This window comes from Gallus gallus, chromosome 12 (genome assembly GCF_016699485.2).
Source record: "Gallus gallus isolate bGalGal1 chromosome 12, bGalGal1.mat.broiler.GRCg7b, whole genome shotgun sequence".
NCBI classification, from domain to species: domain Eukaryota; kingdom Metazoa; phylum Chordata; class Aves; order Galliformes; family Phasianidae; genus Gallus; species Gallus gallus.
Window position 1 is genome coordinate 15,540,696 of NC_052543.1, and position 19,781 is coordinate 15,560,476.

The 19,781-nt window shown below is 45.9% G+C and overlaps 1 protein-coding gene across 11 annotated transcripts in view; it reads right to left on the reverse strand.

The window, feature by feature from the left end:
* The window catches only part of FRMD4B (FERM domain containing 4B), a 100,479-nt gene that overhangs the window by 11,729 nt on the left and 68,969 nt on the right, over positions 1-19,781 (reverse strand). For all 11 annotated transcript variants that reach the window (XM_040646786.2, XM_423748.8, XM_004944685.5 and 8 more), the window contains 7 exons: positions 13,833-13,916; positions 12,617-12,682; positions 11,685-11,742; positions 10,660-10,746; positions 1,433-1,509; positions 984-1,122; positions 358-499 (listed from right to left, as the gene is read on the reverse strand). In XM_040646786.2, the coding sequence (XP_040502720.1) occupies positions 358-499; positions 984-1,122; positions 1,433-1,509; positions 10,660-10,746; positions 11,685-11,742; positions 12,617-12,682; positions 13,833-13,916 (653 nt within the window). The remainder of the gene's footprint in view (positions 1-357; positions 500-983; positions 1,123-1,432; positions 1,510-10,659; positions 10,747-11,684; positions 11,743-12,616; positions 12,683-13,832; positions 13,917-19,781) is intronic.

The window sequence follows — 19,781 nt, forward strand, 5'->3', positions numbered from 1 at the left end:
GCTTGGGTCCATTCAACTCCTAGAGCAGGTGTTCGAGACCTGCTTGGATTAAACTACCCTCAGACTCAGATGAGACGTGCTGTCATCCAAGGACAGACTAACCAGTAAACTGATAGCAAGTTACTTACGGATCAAGATTACACGAGTGCTTATCTGCCTTCAGCATATTTTTATTTCTTTGTTAGTTATAGCAGGAGAGGAAACAGCATATGATAACAACAGATGTTACCATCTCATATGTAAACTAATGCATACTGTCACAGTTTTGCTGTATTTATGGTCAGCTGGACTCATCATCCCTTCCTACACACAAAAGCCCTGCTGTATTCATGGCCTTGTATTTACCCAGAGTGTTACCTGATGAGATTAAGCTGCCATTGCTGGCCATAATAAGCTGATTTTTTGCCTCCAGAGTCACTAGCTTTGAAACCTTTGGTGTTCCCATCTCTGTCAAATCCATGGCGATATCATCCAAACTTCTGGCTGAAGGAATTTTGGCCTGAAGGAGTTAAGAAATAAAATCAAGTTAGTTCTAATTAATTTCAGAACACAAGGTCACAGAAGATGCCATTTCACACCTCATCCTCCACAAAACCAAGGGCTAACACAACACCCTCACACAAGAGCTGACTGCTCCAGCACTCCTCCAACCTGGCCCCAAAGCCTGAACTGCCTCCAAGTCCCTTCTCTATTTGCACCCTGTGCAAACTGAACAAGGGAAGAGACAAAAGGAAAAAGGTAAATTAAACACTGAGACGTGGGAATTCCCTTTGCTATGATTACAGTTCCGTAGCTCTTAATTGGAGGCAGGCTCAAATGGATCCAATAACAATACTGCAGCTGATAGTCTGCTCAAAAAGCAGATGAAGACTATTTGTATTTTTTCCTCCGGAGAGCAGTTTATCCATGGAACAACATACACTGAAGGACATGCAGGAGAGGTGTTGAAGCTTATGCCTACAGCAAAATGCCGTGTAACTTACTTTGCTTTGTTTTCTGTCCAAGTAGAACTGGTGTTGACTGATTGCCATTACCCAGATGGATTTGATCAGGGAAGTGTTTGCATACCAGGTTTGCACTACCAGCCCGCTCTGACCAAAGGTCCTTCTTGACACTGAAATTCTGAAGAGGTGAAAAAAAATGCAATTTGAGGATAGCCCTGCTGGGTTTAAATCCCCCAAAGCCTCTTTCCTAACCGGTCAAGGCTTCATGCTAGAGATCTGAGAACTTGGACTTCCTTCTCGCCCCCCACCCGCTGCTCCCTTTCCTCCCCCCTAACTCCCAGGAGTCAGCTCCGTAGCACAAAGCCAAAGTTAAACACAGTTCTGCACTGACATCAGTGCAAGAGCCCATCCCACCCATTGGTTCACAGGGACAATGAATGCCCGCGCTTTGTTTCCTCTCATGGCTCTGAGTGTCCCTCCAGCCTCACCTGCGGGGATCGTGCACTTCCACAGCAAACTTCTTCTCACGGAAATAGAGGTTTTCCAGCTGCTTCCATTGGAATAGCTATAGGAGAATTGGGAGAGAGCAGAAGAGCACCGTCATTCCAAGAGGCACTGATATCCCCCCCAGGTTATACAACTCCAGCAAACTACAAATCCTGTGCATTTTCAGTTACGGCACAGACTCAGCAATAACATTCATAACAACAATTAAAACAAGCACACAAATACAGATGCTTAGAATGCCCTTCAAGTAAATGCACACTTTTGCAAACAATGCATGGCAACTTCTGGATCTTGCCTGCAACAACATCTGCTTGCACAGATAGCACATTTAATGTCACCACTCGATGTTTGTAAGGACCTCAGGAAGGTGGGCAAAGTCCTTTTCTTTCTGATTAAATGCATAAAAACCACAAAGTAATCACAACACTGATGGTCTCTCCCCATAGAACAGCAGCAGATGGGGGAAGCCCAAGACCTCTGTTTTCTGAAGATACAGGGCATGAGGCTCAGAGAGACACTTTGGAGCAGGGCTATGACACACACAGCGAAACCACAGCGAGCAGAAGGAGCCACCCCGCAGCACAGACATGCTGCAAGGAAACCACTGCCTTCCTGCTGAGTGCCAGCTGGGAGAACAGCACACCTCTGCAGCAGGGCTCTGGGATTCCCAGTGTTAGAAACACAAGGTGTGAGGGCACACGGTGTCCACACACGCTGTCCCTGAAGGCAGCCAGGCAGCAGTGACCCCTCCATCCCACCCCATTGGCGCCAGCAGCCCCACCAGCACGATGTTCCAGCAGGATGTGGCTGAAAGCAACGCACTGTGCCACAGCTGCAGAAGAACTTCGTGTTTGATCAAGTTGCACTTTGTGCCGTGCTCCACCTGAAGGATTCTCGCCGCGGGTTGGAACAGAGACCCGACCTCATTCACACCTTTGTGGGAAAACCCCAGCATTACTCTTTCAACGAACTTTCATCTGCTTTGATAAAGCTTTCCTTTCTATCGTACTACAACTTGTTATTCTAATAATAAACCTCTGCTCGATGAAAAACACATCGGGGGAAATGTCACTGACAGAAACTCGTAAGTCATCTCCAAAAAGACCGTACAAGTTTGCCACTTCAGTCCATTTATGTTCGGATCCAACCCACCCAACGCTATGAGCGCACCGCCCGCTCTATCTTTGTCGCTGAACTTCCCAAACTACCATTTTCCCACGCAGCCGCTGCCCTGAGGCCCGCAGCAGCCCCCCACCCTCTACTCACCTCCGCACGCAGCCGAACCGCACCGCATCTCCCCAGCAGCGCCTCTCCCCGCGCTGCCCGCCCCGCTCGGAGGCGGCTCCCGACCCCCCTTCCCCGGCAGCGGGCGGGGGGGAGCCCGGCCGGGATCGCTGCGGGTCCGGAGGGGGCACAGTGCGGAGCGGCCCCGCGCCCACGCTGGTAAAAGCGCTGGGTGTGTTCGGTGCCGGGCACGGCGGCAGGTGGTGACACCCCCGGGCTCTTTGTCACTTCCTCTGGGCTGGGCCCCTCCGGACGCGCTCGGCGTTCCCGAGGGTTGCGGGAAAGCCGCGGAGAGACGGCTCGGGGTTAGGGGGATGCAAACGGGATGGTGCTTCCCTAACCTACCCACACCCTCTTCCGCGCCTCCTGAGTAGGGACACAGCACGCGGCAGCGCTTGGAGGGGGGTGCAAAGTGAGAGAGTTTGAAAAACTTGGGGGGGAGTATATAAGGGGAGAGAAAATAAAAAAGGGGAGGAAAGAAAGAAAGGGGGAGAGAAAAGAGGGAGATAAACGGGACAGGGAGGGGAAAAAAAGGGAAAGAAAAAGGGAGGGAGGTTGGAGGAGGAAGAAGGGGGAGATGAGAGATTAAAAAGAAAAGGTGAAAAAAGGGGGAAATGGGGAAAGGGAGCAAAGGGAAAGAAGGGAAAGAAAGGGAAAGAAAAGGAGGAAAAGAATAAAAAGGGAAAAAGAGGAAAAGGGAGAAAGGAAAACGAGAGGAAAAAAAGGGAAATGAAGAAAAAAGCAAAGGAAAGAAAAAAAATAGAAATTAAAAATGAAGGAAAAAAGGAGGAAAAGGAAAAAAGGAGGTGGGAGAGAAGGACAAAGAGAAGAAAGAGAAAAAGAGGAAAAAAAAATAATGCTAAAAATATCCTTTGCATTTTAAGATTGCTTGGAAGTGGCTGAGGCCCAGCACTGTGCTCCCAAGGGCCCCAAAGTGCAGGGCTCACCCAGTGACAGTGCCTGGCATGGGGGGGCTGCCTGCAGCCAGCAGCAGTGCCACCCCAAATGGGTTCACTGCATTCAGAACACCAGTACTGTACTTGGGAAACTGTTACTGCAGGTTTCCTGCTCCAGTCAAATGCTACAGAACTCTACAAAGAAACGTTTCAAAATCATTCCTCATTTCAGTCGTACCTGAACTACCCACACATGCAAAGACTAAACAGCTGTTAAAAAAAAAAAAGAAGATTTGAAACTGGTTTTGAGGGCTGGAAGTACAATTAGGAATAATTACCATGTTTTTTTGTGGAAGTTTTGCAATGTATGTTCCCTTTAACCAGATGATTAGGTCCACCTGAGTTAATGAATGTTTTCTCAGTAGCCTTCCCGTTCTACTGACTGCCAGATCCTAACTGCTTGTGGAAAACTGCCCCTGAGCATGCTGTGGGCCATCCATCAGACCCTACAAAGCAGGATTTGTCTGTTTAGGGTTTGTTTGCACATCTCTTCGGACAAGACAGAGGTGCCAAGTGACCCGATTGCATCTCATTAGCCCTTCATGCACAAGCCAGGCTTCCACCACCCAGCTGCAGCTCCTGAAAGCACCAGGACCTTTAGCTTTCTATGTATCAGAATCATCAAATAGCTTGTGTTGGAAGGGACCTTAAAGACCACCTAGTTCCAACCCCACTGCTGCTGCCTAAATCAGGCAGTAGATGAGGCTGCCCAGGACCCCACCCCGCCTGGCCTTGAACACTTCCATGGATGGACAGATTGCTGGGGGACACCACTGGTCACTGCCTCCATCTGAACCGTTGACAAGAACCCTCTGGCTGTGACCATCCAATTCATTATCCACTAAATAGCCTACTCTTCAAACCCATATCCCTCCAATTTAGAAATAAGGATGTGGTGTGGGACCATTGTCAGAGGCCTTGCACAAGTCCACGTAGATGACATCAGCTGCCCATCCTTTGTCCACTGATGTCATCACCCCATTGTAGAAGGCCACCAGGTTGGTGAGGCACAATCTGCCCTTGGGGAAGCCATGCTGGCTGCCTTGGGTCACCTCCTCATCTCTCATGATCCTGCTCTCGATAGTGCAGAACATAGACCGAAATGAGCACCCTCCTCATCCTCTTTCCCATACAAAAGGAGCTGGTAATTGTAGTCTAACAAGACACAAAACAGACACTGACAGCTTAAGCAGGGAGACACATTAATAATAGAAGCAGCTGGTTTACAACCTGGCTGATCTCGCACCTGGTTTTGAATAAAATGCAGGTTTGCCTGAGCCCCATAGCACAACCCCTGCCTTGAGAAAGGGGCATGGGGCGATGTGCTTAGTGCATGCCTCAGCCTGGTGCACTTAGTTTAATATTTTTTAAATAACACTTTTTTCAAGGGGGGTGGAAACCCAGAGGGTGCAGCCAAAGTGCTGCTGCCCAGCCCCAGCCATGGCCCCAGCATGTACCAAAGCTGTTTCCCAGACCAAGGGTGATGGCACATTCTCACCAAGAGCTGAATTATCCCAGTGTTGGGTTTTCCACCCGAGGGATCGCTGGGCAATGCAGCGGGGCTGTGCAAGCTGTGCTGTTGCACTGGTGGCAGCGCTCCCTCAGGAAGGGCTTCCATAGGGCCCATCAGTGTGACGTGCAGTGCCTGCGATGAGGACCAGCATCCCCATAGCTCGCTGGGAACAGCAATCTCCAGACAAATCTAGCGATTCAGACCAAGGAAACATAAAAGATCTGTGCCCACAGGAATGCACCCCACCCTGATGAAGGAAATTACCACCCTGCGTTTCAGCCCCTCAGCTGCAGCATACTGGCTGGCAAAGCGCCTCCAGCTGAACTCTTTTTATTATTTAAGTTGCTCTGCCTGGCTGCAAGGGGAGGCACCTGAGGAGATGGCAGGAGGGCCAGGCTGCCCCACCTGCAGCAGCTTCTGGCAGGAGGAGGCAGACAGCTCTCACCTGTGCCAGCATAAATTGACAGCGCTCACACCTGCAGGCATCTCACACACTAAGTCAACTGCCTAAAAACCTCCTCAATCACACTCCTTTTGAATGCATTGTGACCCATCCTTGCCAGATTCTCCCTAGCGCTGGCACTAGTAAGAATCAGAGATGTTACTGCAGCAAGAAACCCAGTTGCCACAGAGGGCAACGTGTCCTTTGGGCACAGCCTTGAGCAGCTTTCTGCACATCTGGAAGGAACACAATTTCTGAGCAGCCTCGTAACAGCTCTGTGTTTATTTAAAATAATTATGCGAGCTTAGTATCTGATGTCTAAATCAATGGCTTCTGCTCGGTGAGAAATAAACACAGTGAAAGAAATCTCGGCGTGATTAGATCCACCTGCTGAGCAGCCTGTACAAATGCCATTGTGTTCTGAGCAGCTCAGCAAAGCAGGACAGAAAATTTACATTAAGCAAATCTTCTGCAAGGGAAAACTTTCGGCATCAGCGTTTACAAAGTGTATGTTGAATTAAGAGAGAGATATCATAAATATGAGCCTTTTCAAAACCAGTATATTCTAACAAAAACACTCCTGAGAACATAATGCATTCAAGACGACCGGCATTAGGATTGAAATTCTTGCAGATTTGAAACAATACCACAGCAAGATTACTTTTTCTCCTCAGACACCATAGTTCATTTATCACCAGGGAGTCGCCCACAGAAACACAATGAAGTGGGAGAAAAAGTCGAAAAGCAAGCAAGCAGCCTTCTCACATTCCCATCCCTCAGAGTATCCCCAGGTCTTGGCTGAACGCAGAGTAAACCCAGCTCACTCCACAGTGCACTCTCCATATAGGAGACAGCGCATTGTTTATCTCACCAGTGAGAAGAATACGGGTAGAGATGAAAGACAGAACTATCTTGTTTTGAAACAGCATATGAAGTTCTGGGCCCTGGGACTTGTTTTATGCATTTCCTAATCAACTCAGAAGATATTTGGGATGGGATCTTGGCATGCCACCCAGACACCCTCCATAGTGAGCAGGGGGCACTGCTCCAAGCAGCAGAGATCTGTATTAAGTGCAGCCGAAGGCAGAATGCATTTGCAAAGCAGCAGGACTGCAGAGCTAATCCCAGGTCTGAGCTGAAATCTGAACACAGTCCACAAACTCAGTCTTTTTATGCCCTATAAGACTTCAAGTTTATAATCAACTGAGCTGTAGCATAACCTCCAGCCAGCATGGAGCCACAGCTTTTATCAACAAAGAAGACAATTTTCCTAAGTGACATAAAAATTGCTCTCTGTTTCCAGCCCGTTACAGCACTGGAACAAAGCTCCTCCCTCAGCTCCCATCACTCACAGGCCAGGCAAAGCTGTACAATGTGGGTCCACTTAGCTAGAAACCACTTCCAAAGAAACACAAAGTTCCACGAGCAACTTACAGCAACAGAAATCCTCTCTTCAAACAACTGCAGGTCATCCAGCTAACTACCAGTGGCCAGGACACAACCTCCCAGCTAGCCTGACATGCGCAGGCAGACCTGGCAGGTTCGCCGGGTCCGGCCCCATGTTACAGACCATCCCTTCCAACTGCACCCAGGCAGATAGGCTGCAGTGCTCAGGGTGACTGATCTGACGTGTACAAGCTCTGGCAAGGCCAGGAGATGCATATCTGGAGATTGCTTCACCCAGTTGCCTTGCAAGTTGTTTCCTGCGGAGAGCATTTGACACTATTCAAGCAGCAGTGTTGCTCCAACAACAAAATCTTGGGATAACCACTGTGCTCCAAGGCTCATATTTAGGCTTCTTTGCCTCAAGACCTACTTGGATAAAGCCAAAAGATTTCACTCTTTGAGGAGGATTGTTGGGAATTAATTGACGCTACATTAATGGAAGCAGTTGATTATTTATATATACACACACACATATACATACACGTATATATGTATTTCGGAACGTGGATTTATCTCTGAATATATGCCCACTATCAACACATTAAAAAAATGCAGCCACGTCTGAGAGCAGCCTTTGCTGTTATAAACGACACAAGGAGCGCAGCAAGGCTGCCAGGTGGGCATTTAAGAGAAGCACAGGCACCAGCTCCACATCTCCTATCTAAATCTCAGCAGCTTTCCCATTTCAACAGATCTCAGAAGGGTTTGCACATCCAGAGATCTCTTGCATCTTTAAAAATGGGGAAGGCCAGCCAAATTTGGGTCCATTAGGATTGGACTCAACCTCCCCCTGTTACTGAATTAATCAGGCCTATGTATATTTAAACATCACTAGCTGGAGAAGTGGAGCACAATCAGGATGCTCTCTCCCAGATGGCTGGGGATAAACACAACGGCACTTCTGATCCACAGTATAAACAGCAGGATAACACCAGCACATGGCAGTTGTGAGTTTGGCTCCTTCTCAGAGAGGAGAGCAAGAAAATTCTGCTAAATCCAGCAGAACGAGCACTTCTGCCCAGACAGGCAGACATAATTTACATGCCTACTCCCCTCTTGCTGCTTTGGAAAGAATGGTAATGCCTGCTCCCTGGAGGTTTTGACAAGCTATACAGACTGTTCTCTCTCTGAAAATATATTTTGATATATTTGTGAATATCAACAAACAACAACGCTGGTTAAAGAGAAACTTCTGCCTGCCATAGCACAGACAGTGAGGTTGCATTGGAACAAACAGCAGTGTTTCAGCATCTTAACTCCAAAACCAAGTCCGGACTGGATGGGCACCTCTCTACACCCAGTGTGCTCTCACTCCCTGAACAGTGATTTAATTCCAATTATTTCCATAGTTCACATTAGAAGTGCACTGTGTATTTCAAATATCCTTTGTATGAAAATAAGCTGCATGGTTAGTCAGACTCTAATCATAGAATGGCCTGGGTTGAAAAGGACCTCAAAGATCATCTAGTTTCAACCCCCCCGCTATGTGCAGGGTCACCAACCACCAGACCAGGCTGACCAGAGTCTGGCCTTGAATGCCTCCAGGGATGGGGCATCCACAACCTCCTTGGGCAACCTCTTCCAGTGTTAAACATAGGCAGGACTCAGCACAAACAGAGGTTCTGCCATTTTTGTCCTCTCCTGCCAGCACCAGACACAAATCCACGAGTCCATTGCGATACTACAGCCGTATCCATCCACGCGTTTTCCATGAGCTTACCGGTATTAAACCTTCCCTCTGCATTTAAGCCTCTCTTCTCCACCTTCCCTTTTGATCTCCATTTTCCCTTGTATAATTATAATGATAATTACAGTACAGAACAGAACTGTTACAATTTCCATTGCAACACCTCCGTAGAAATGGTGACTTCTGAGTGCTGTTTGGTTGGGGATATTTTTGGCTTATTTATTTTTAAAGTTTTTCCCCTAAATGTAACTCCTGCTGTCTTCAAAGGCAACACCTCCTAAGAAACTGTAGCAGGGTGTGACTTGGTATCTGGGCCCCGCTGACCTAAAAAAATTTCCTTCATCTGTCTGGTTGATGTTGTAAACCGAAATCCTCAAGCATAAGAAATGCTTGGCAAAGCAATGCTTCTAGCCAGGCAAGGCCGTATTTTCTTGGAGAGAGCTGATGGTCACAGCTGGACATCTTGGCTGGAGAATGGTCTGTATTTGGACTGATAGGAAAATCTCATAGATGTCTAAATACAGGAAAGCACTGAAAGAGCAAGAGGAGCTGCTTGTTGCTTTCCTCTGATGATCGGTGTTATATTAACTTTGACTTGACTTTCTAGGGCTCCTCTTGTGTCAGAGTCATCTTTTAATGCGTGTGCTAAGAGATACCTGGGGTTAATTGCAAGTGTTCTACTGAACAAAGCACAGACTTGAGAGTTCAGTCTTGGACACACAGATGTATAAATATAGCGCAAAAGAGACCAAGTCATAGCCTGTCTTGAAAAAAGAAGATCAAGTTGGGAACTTGAAAGGGAATTGCTCTTCACAAGGAAGTTTTGTTAAGCAGTGTTTTTTGGCACAAACGCACTAAACAATATCATTTTGCAAATGTAAAATTCCCTGGCAGGAAGCACATGCTTCATGTGAACTCCTGCCCAGACAATTCCAGGGAAAAGAGAATAGCAAAACCCCATGTCTGCACCTCCTCACTGCTTCAGCATTCCAACAAAGACATGACCAGAAAGAAACCATTTGCATCCAACCCAACAGCACGGGTTCCCTCACATGCACCCCTGGCTCCTACCCATTACCAACGGTGTTAACCAACTCCTCAAAGAGTTGCGGGGCTCAGCTCCGTGTCAGTGAGACTTATGCATGTACAGGACTGGGCGAGTTCCCAACACAGCGTGTGCTTGGGCTGCAGGATGGATTTCCAGGGCCGCCAACAGAGCCTGTCAGGGCTGACTGATGGGTGGCTGAGGGGAGCCAGCAGTGGAATATGGGACCCTCTGCCCCATTTAAGCAACAACTGAAACTGTTGGCAGAGCTCTCCCATAGAAGACACGCTGGGGAGAAGGGAAGTGGAAAAGGAGAACGACCTCCATGATTTGGCATTTACTCTCAATTCCCCCTTATAATTCATCGTGTCATGGAAGCATACGGTTACCCACGCAGGCCAGCAGCTCCATCCAGTTCATCTTGTATTTCACAGACATCTGTTCATCATTTCACACACAAAGCACACCTCCGACAGCCAAAGGAAACGCTGCCTGTGTAGAAGGCCTTTACTTTGGGATGTGCAGAAGCCCAGTTGCTTGATGCTGCTACAGATATCCTTGGAGGCTGCCAAGGTTCCCATGGAGACTGCTCCAAGACCACCAAACTCAAGACAAAGCACCCAAAGGCAGTTGCTCACCGTGGCACATTGACTTCCAGTACTTTGCGAGAGGGCAGAATTTTACTGCTGTGGTGCTAATAGAATTCTTCTGCCTCCAGTTCTTTGTATTTTGCTCACTAGTTTAATAAACATTAGCTTAAACAAGTATATCCCAGCATGCAACACCCCCCACCCCCTCCCCAAATAAAAAAATCAGATGCAAAAAAAAACCTTACTTTTCTGGGCTTAACTTTGTCTTGTAAGTCGTACTGGCCTATCCCTTTATAACTTATTCCAAGCCACCAAGGGATTCCTTGTTTATCCTGAAAAAAGAAGCCTGCATGAACCAAGAGCTACTTAAGAATTAAGCAATTCCAAGATTACAGCCTGTTTCATTCATGTGACAAGTACAGGTAGGTAAGGAACAAGGACAATTTTTGCAAACAAACTGATGTGAAGTGGATTGCTAAAGTGAATGTTGAAACTTTTTTCCATTGCCTTCTCAGGCAGAGGCAAGAAACTATGCGGTGGTTGTGCAAAGTGGACAAAAAAGCAACAGCACTGCTGAAACAAATGGGTGTCACTCCTTGCAAGAAGTGGCTGTGAGGAGGAAAGGATATGGGACAGAAAAAAACTGTGGCCAATGACTGCATCCATGAAACTCAGGCATGACACAGCTGCAGAAGGAGAACAGTGCAAACCATCAGCTTCTCAGGTACCACTGTCGTGGCCATGACTGAAAGTATGGAGACGTCACCCCTGCTGAGCTCTTCTGCAAGAAAACATTTTTGTCCAGACTCTGCTCAACAAATGGGAATAAATGTTGCATTTTCATCACTCTCCAAAAATACTACTCTACTATACAGCGTTACTCCACTCTACATATGCACCCACTGATCACCTGTCACTTAGAAGCTGTCTTGTTCTACTTTTTTTTAATTAGAAATGTCACTGCAGCAAACATTAATTGCTTCAAATCTAGAAGTGATATCCACTTTAGTTAAGCTGATACAAATTTAGCTCCTGATAGAGCTACAGTAGGTTTTGAATGGAGGTTCCTCTCTGTCTTCTTTAGCACAGTGTTTTGCTGCTCTCTGAAAACACTCTAAAAATAAAACTGAAGAGGCAAAAAGTAAAGAGGTTGAAAAAATGTGGGGTTTAGTTCCTGATAGGAGGGTACTGAATCATCAAATTGCTCCTTTAGGAATGTAATCACGTGTAATAAGCTAAGCAATCACATCATCGATGGACATTTACTCACCTTTACTCCATAGTAATGGACACCATATGTTGGCAAAGCTTCTACCACTCTCATGTACCTGTAGACAGATTTATAGCTTATCAGATTATTTTTTCTAGAGGAAATGATATCTGTTAACATATTTTTTCACACATACATTCAGGACATGTCATTAATCATTTGCATATTTTGAAAGCTGTAATAATTTAATGCCTATGTCTTCAAGAAAAAAAAAAACTATCACCCAGGCTCAGGAAAGATGTGGTGTTTTGGCTCAGATAAAATGAATGGGAGATTTCTCATACAACAAAGCATTCAATCTCTTACCAGAAATTCAAGGAACATAAAGCAAAGCTTCCAGTTCTGCACTGAACGTGTAAGCCTATGGGAAATGTCTGCCTCTAATTATTTCACGATGGTGCTTTGGTAAAAATGGATAGCCTCCAAATGAAATTGTATATGCAGTTGTACAATTGTTTCACAGTGCAATTCAGATGAACACTGAACAGATAATTTTTTTCTCTGTTGAAAGAAGCCCCCAAACTACTGAGACAGAGCTGCAGGCACTAAGCTATGTGACGAAGCCTGCAAGCTGTCTACAGCAGGTGGCTATGGAAGTCATCTCAACCTTCTTGGTCACCCTGCAAGTCCTCATTTTTGAGAACTAAATTCTGAGTATTTGAACAAAGATGTGTTTGCCTTCCTTACAGAACATAAAATATGATTTTCCCTTAGAGCTTGGTGTGAAAATTAAGTGGTAGCAAGCAGGGTATGGAGAAGGCACTACTGAATGGAATCCACATTGTTTCTTCTACATTTGAGATATTTGAAAGAGGAAACTTGCCATGGGTTTCCTCACCTGGAAAATATAATTCCATAAAAAAAATAACTGATAGATACAAAAAATGAAGTTTGCAGTAAGTCATTCACAAGTCAATAAGTGTCATACTCACTGAACAATGGCTTGTCCTCTGGTCAGACCTTTTATTTGTGTATAATGTTCAATCACTCTGTCCTCACTGCAAAACAGGCACAAAAAACAACTTAGAGGTTCAGCGACTTTTCCACATATGACAGCACGTGCTGACATTTAGGTGCCCGCACAGCGTGCAGCAAAGTGCCCCTCTGTGCATTTCTCACTCTAGCTTCCATTCTGTTTCTTAGCCATTTCTTTCCAACCCTTCATTAAGCTGCATCTTAATCCCCACCATCGCATGCTGAGTTCTGGGCTAATTAACAGATCGTTTCAGATCTGCTGCAGATGCTGCTGCAGAAGAATGGTACTAATTGTACAAATTCATTTTCATGTTCTAAAGAGCCAAAGCTTCAAAGGCCTGTTAGTATTCCATACGTAAGGCAGAAGTTTTTCCACTCGTGCACTTTTTCACCTAGCATTCCATAGATGAAGAACTATAGATTTATCAGCAATGGCATTTTCCCTTTTTTTTCTCTGCTATATACTTAAACACCTTGTTTTAAGCAGAACATAAAATATGCATTTAAGTAAGTGTCAGACACCTGAATGCAAAGAAAAACCCAAGAGCACTCATTCTGAAAAATAAATCATAACAGAGGACGAGCATACTTGAAAATACATGAAGTATACATTAAACCTGAAAAATGAAATAAATGAGTGAGTCAAACTCAAATAAAGGGCATGAATTATAAAGAAACAATACTGTTGATTCATCCCCAGTGTTGTTTGCTTCATGGCACATTCATGCCACAGAACTGATCTTGCCTTTCTGTTTCCAGCTATTCTACTTCGTCTTCTCCCCTTGGCCTGTTGAGGAGCATGAGAGTGGCTGGGTGGGCACCTGGCACCAGCCAACGTCGGCACATCACAGAGGCTTTGCTGGTGTTGGTTGAAAAGGTGTTCTTTCCAAACACAGACATGGCTGGGGTTCAGATTAGCTCTTTCTAACGTGTGGCACCCCCGCTTACTCCGATTCATTAACGTGATTGAACTTTCAGTGAGGGATTTGCATCGGCTCTTGTGTAATTCATAACCTTCTAAAACTGGAAACGCTTGAACACAAGTGATTAACTCGAAGTCTTTTATAACACAGGCTGAGAATTGTAAAAACAGTTTGCAAGACTGTCTAAGAGCAGTCCTGTCACTGCCATCCACAGCAAAGATTTACATTTAAATTGACTTAAACTGCTCACCAGTAAGCAAGCGATGGATGTTCCTGCAGTGTCTTGGTGGGAAAGACAGGCAGCGTCTTCAAGTCTTTCCGAGTGTTTTCATCACTAAAGGCAAAAAAAGGCACAGAGTCACTGCTGGTGAATCATAGATGCAAATCATCAGTTTCAGCAACAGGAAAGGGCTGTGTGTGCACCCCAAGAACAGCGTATTGCCCCATATCAAGCCGTCATAGCAACGTAACTCTATCTGCCCTCTCACATGACAGTGATGTATGTGGTGTCATGCAAGCTCCTGTTGTAACTCATTATACAGACACGTGATTATGGAGTCAGCCAGGCCACTGCAGCGGGAGGGTGGTATCAATATTTATTTTGCACACACTTGCTCTGTTTGCTGAGTAGGGAATGAACACTCAACAGCTGCAAGAGGAAAGCTTTCACCCAAAGGCAATGCTTGCAGTGCTATTTTTGCTCTATCTTTAGCTAAAATCCTCCCCAAGAGACAACAAATTTCAGTATGGTATTTGTCAGATCTCGGAGTTTAACGCTGATCTGATTCACAACAAAGGATTTCAATTCATATGCTATGGAATATTTCTACTGAAAGGAGTTTTCCTGGGCTTCATATTGTGCAGAAAGTTCAAATACTTTGGACTTTTGGCCCAGCCTGGAACAAAAGAAAGGCTGCTGAAGTATGTGAGTGCCATTTGTCGCAAAAGCAACAACAACAACAAGAACCAGCAAAATATTTTAAAACCTATTAGTAGGCACTAGCAAAATGGTTAATATTTTCTCCTTTCATGCTCTGCTAATTAATCAGCTGAAAGTTGCACGCCTCATTTGTGCAGGATTTCTTCATGTCTTTGCAGCAGCATGAGCAAGCACGGACACGACTGCTGTGAGAAAAGAATGCAGCAGTCAAGTTCATCAGCATCTGCCTCAACTTCAGCAGCCAGGTTTTCCTTGAAGGTGGTTCCCCACTCATGAGTGGTTTCCATCAGATTTCAGCATTACAGATTTTCTCTGAGCTGTGTCACCCACTCTCCCCTCCTTGCAAGCACCTATAGGGCAGCTGCAGCACGGGAGCTGCTCTGTGGGATGCAGGAGGCAATGGAGGTGCAGCAAACCACTCTCACCTCCAGTCTCATGGCAGATGTCACATGGAAGGCGCAGTAAGTGAAAGCTTTTTGGCTAGTCGCCCTCCAAACTTCTCCCCCAGCCCTGACAATGTGCCTCTAACCTAAGAGGGACCACCCCTGGGGACGAAGAAACAGTTCAATCAATGGCCTCATTATTCTGCAGTGTCTTTGATGAAGTTGCCAAGAAGGGGTCAATTAGCACGCAGGAGCTGTTGTTACTGAGCTTTGCAGCCAGCAAAGCCAGGAATATGCACTTTTCTTTGCAAGCTGGCCAGCACCCAACTGCCATGAACGGGGACATCTGGGCAGAAAATCAGGATCTCTTCTCTCAGCACTTATACAGCCAGTGCTCACACAAGCAGAGGGGTTTTGTATGCGCCTTAAAAGCCTGCTGATGGGATCAAGATGCTACATGATGTCCCAGCTTGCAGATTAACAGAGTTTTGTAGGGACACATAAACCCTCCTGAGGCCTCAGAAACCAGAGCCAAGACAAAAACCTACCCCAAAATGAGGAAAAAAAGCCCCACAAAGTCCTGAGCAATCTATTCTGATCTCATAGCTGACCCTACTCAGAGCAGGAGGCTGGGCTACATGACCTCCTGAGCCCCCTTCCAACTTCAGTCATTGACTCAGAGTAATTTATTATTAAAATAAAGTTTTCCTGCTTTTTTAAAGCCTGCCTCATAATTGCAATGGCTGCATTAACAGTCAGGGCTGGCAGGGAAATAGTGAAGGATGATAGGGTTTCACAAGGAAGCGATAACAAAACAGCTCATTTTTACCAAACAAAAGGACTATTCCTCTAAATACACATTCTCAACCCCCAATACTCAAAGACCTGCTATTAAATCTCTGCTTATAAGTCCTCAGTTCAGAAATCTCATTACCAGCCAAAACAAGGGCTGAAGTACTGGAAGTACTGATGGAAACGATGCTGGGGGTCAGCAGCACACTTGTCGCAGAAATGTCACCACATCTGGCAGCTGGGCACAGAAATGCCACATCATGCCCCATATGTTGGGATACACAGTGACTAAGGGGCTGCCACCACTTATGTGATGCAAGGTGAGGTCCATCCTTTCAGCATCAAGCCAGAACCATGGGCCCTGGGGCAGCTCATTAGCAGGCAGCGTCCAGGGAGCTGTGATAAGTTTTAGAAGGGCTGGAACTCCTCTGTTCTGCCAATCTATGAATGAAATCCAGTTTCTTGTAACAGCAGAGAATACACTTCTTTTAGGAGGCAAAGTTGGTCCTTGGAATTTTCTTGCTAAAGGGACACAGTCTCCTGTCTGGTTGATCTTGTAGATCTGCAGTCTGCTCCCTATCAAAATGGTTTTATGAGGCCTGAAAGTCTATGAGAAGCATAACTGTAAGATTAAACATGAAACAATCCTAGAAAAAATGTGACAGATCTGGAAATTAGGGCACAGGTCCTTGTGTGCTGAATGCCTCCGAAGAAGGCTGGCCCTCCGCAGCACAGATCTGCTGACTGCACACCCAAGGATTAGTATCTGGGATGATTCACGGCTTCACAGATAATAAAAGCCTCAAACAGACATCTTCCTTCCTTCAAGAGAGTTCATTATCACTCCATCTGCAGAGAGGAGACCAAGCACGTCTCCCCTTGACCCTTAGGAACACTTTCCCAAGCCCTCCTGGACCCAGCCATTCCTTAGAGGTGACAACTGCAGATAGGAGCAACAGGTTGAATTATTACCTGTTCCTGTTTAGTTTCAACACAACCACCAGATGACCCAGACATTGCAGAGCAGAAGCTCCAGGCCCCAGATGTCCTACTCAACCCACTGTCCAACCAGACATGTGGTGTTCCTGCCGTGTCATGGGGAAAGGTGGTGGTTCTCCTCAGCACAGCAGGCCTGGCTGTTGGGTCCACGAAACCTATTTGCATTCCATCTGACCTCTGCCACGATGGGGCTTCTTGACTGGTGGGTCGTGGCATGAGTCCAATGCACAAACAGCCCAAAGTCAACAGGACTGAACATTTTTGGCAAAGGGTTTGTTTATTTCCCAGGAGGGGAATCCAGGAGAACACTTATCTGAAGTATTTTTTCCACTATGGAGAAGAATTAATGAAAACAAGCCAAGAGACCCTTTCCTTTCCATGCTCTACAGGGGAGCTTTCTCCCCAGCAGGTATTGAGCAGAACTTAGACTGATCATGAACACCTACATCAGAACCTCCTCACACTGATCCTTGACTCTCATTCTTGGTATCCTCTGTTTAATTTTCCACTCATCATCCGCTCATCTGTCAGCTCTACAGAGACTGAAGGGCAGCTTGCCTCCAAAATAACTAGTCGCAATATTTAACCACGTGCCATACTATGAATAGAAGTTCCCATGTCCAACCAATCTCTAGCAGCAAACCAGTACCAATGCTATGTGCTTCCTATAGCCTAAGGCTAATAGTCTTCCCATGACATTGTAGGTATCCTTCTAAAAGCTCACCAGAAACCTCAGGAAGCACATCATGCTATCAGGGCATGCTCTGCCGAAAGCACATAACTGAAAATTCAAAGACATTTACGCTCCCTGAAAGTGCATCTTCACAGCTTGTAATTGCATGATACAACACTCTCTGCCAAGCAAAGATTTACAGATCTATACTAATTAGGACCATTTGTTAATGGCTGCACACACTTTCCCCTGTCCCCACTGTCACAAACAGCTTATGCCTGTTTCTAATGCAGTAATTCAAGGTAACAGACGTAGATGTAACAAGATGTGGTTAATGAGATTAACATAAAATGTGAAGAGCAATAGCCACACCTGCAGCAGCAAAAGCAATACTGTTGGACTATAGCATAAAGTTTATCAACCCACATCTACTTTGTAAATATTAATACCTTGATAAGGACAGGACTTCAGACAACTTTTTCACTGACTAAAGTGATAGCAGGTGTGTGTCTCTGCTGAACTGTGTTGACAACACTTTTCAAGGTAGGGATTTATCACTGGGGAAAGTTCACTGTATGGTTATTTTCCTCTGTTCTTGAAGCCTCTTATCCTCACGTAAACACTTGTTCTTATTCTTCTGTGTGATCATCAGCAAGTTATTCCCGGGCCTTTATTTCACATTTAGCCTGCTCTAGTAGTGGATTTTGGCTACACTGCTGGTGGAATTTAGAGTGATCTGTTCATAGAAAACATTGACCAGCTTCATGAATTAATCTGAAAAGCACATCAAAAATCAGCAGCTACTTTTCAGAATCACATGTGAGATAAAGGTCTTACTCTGTTTAAGATGCTCAGAGCTAGTGATATAACTCAATAAATGCTCTAGGTGTACACGAACAGCCCATCCTATTGCCTGGTGGTACAGCAGCCAGGCTTAAGGTGGCATCACCAAGGTCTCCGAGTTGTTCCCCTGACCTGAGATGAGAGGCAGCAACATGGGCTGCCACCATCACATGGCAGTGGGACTACTTTGGCAGCAGGTGCATTTTTTTTTTGTAGGTTTTTGTTATGTTTTAAAGCAAACAGAAAGGAAGAGTGGGATGCCTTGCATGCTCCAGTGGAGGTGGGTCTGCCTCCCAAGGTACTACAAGGAACAGGTGTGAGAAGGAAGCAGCAAAGCAAGAGGGGGGAAAAAATTAATGAGCAGGGTTAAAAGTGCAAGAGAAAAAAAGGGGGAAGACAGAGCAGAGAAGGTAAGGGGAGAGAAGATTGATTTAGCAGCTTTTGAGTATGTCAGAGCAGCAGGATCTTGGCAGCAGGAGTTTGAAAAGCACTCCCTGACAAATCCTCCTTTGTGACAAATGCCAGACGTTTCCCATCATTTCCCAGCCTTTCAGTTTATGGTCTGCTGGCACACTCAAGAAAGTTATTTTTCCATTGAAGGACAACCGGGACCCGGAACGCCTGTGCACACAGGGATCCCATCTGCAGGGGCAGCCAGAGCACAGCTTCCCCTGGCCAGCGGGGAGCTCTGCCATGCAGGGCTGCAGTTTGCCACTTGAATACCAGATAAGAACTGCCTGCTCAAAAAAGGTATTTGAAGGAGCATTTATAAGAGCCTTCCAAGCCTCAGACATGAAAAGGAGCACGATAAAGAGTGCAGATGGCTTTTTCAATGCCAGGCAAATGCTTGAGGCTTGCTGCGCATCTATACTGCAGCCACGCTGCTGGCTCAGGGATTTCCATGTTGTGTTGCAACAGCAGCTTCGCCTTTAGTGTCTGACCTCCAGCTCCAGCCTTCAGGCTGATTTCTCAGCTTCCTGAGCCCTGCCTGACCCTCTGAAAAAGCAGAACTTGTTCATCACTGGGGTTTGGTGACCTACTCACTGGCCTCTGAAAGATGGAGCAGGAACATTATAGAAAAACAATCTTTTGCAGCAGCTATACAAATGTACATCTCTCCCCGAGGACATAAGAGACCAGGCAAGTAAATGAGATGCTTCTAGATTTCCATTGGCCAGTGAGGCACCATTTAGATTCCCCTTTCGCAGGGACCATTTCCCTGGTTTTGAAGATAAAGCCTTTTGGTGTTCGAACCCTCTGGTGCTGACGGCCACTGGTCTGTCCCATATCCACACATACAAAGCTGCTCAGCCACACTGGCAGTGTGTCTGTAGGTTTTCTCTGTCAGGTCAGACAAAGCAGGATGGCTCTGCTTTAGCTGGGATTCACTGCAAAGCAAAATATGACTATTCACTGCTGCTACAGTGCCTGAAGGATCCCCAGCTCTGCCTCACAACAACTGGCTGTTATTTCTAATGCTCACGCTCTCTCTTCCTGTTCACACAACAGTCAGATTATCCATATTAGTTGTGGCTTTTTAGCATGTCTGAGTGCAGCAGCAAAGCTTTT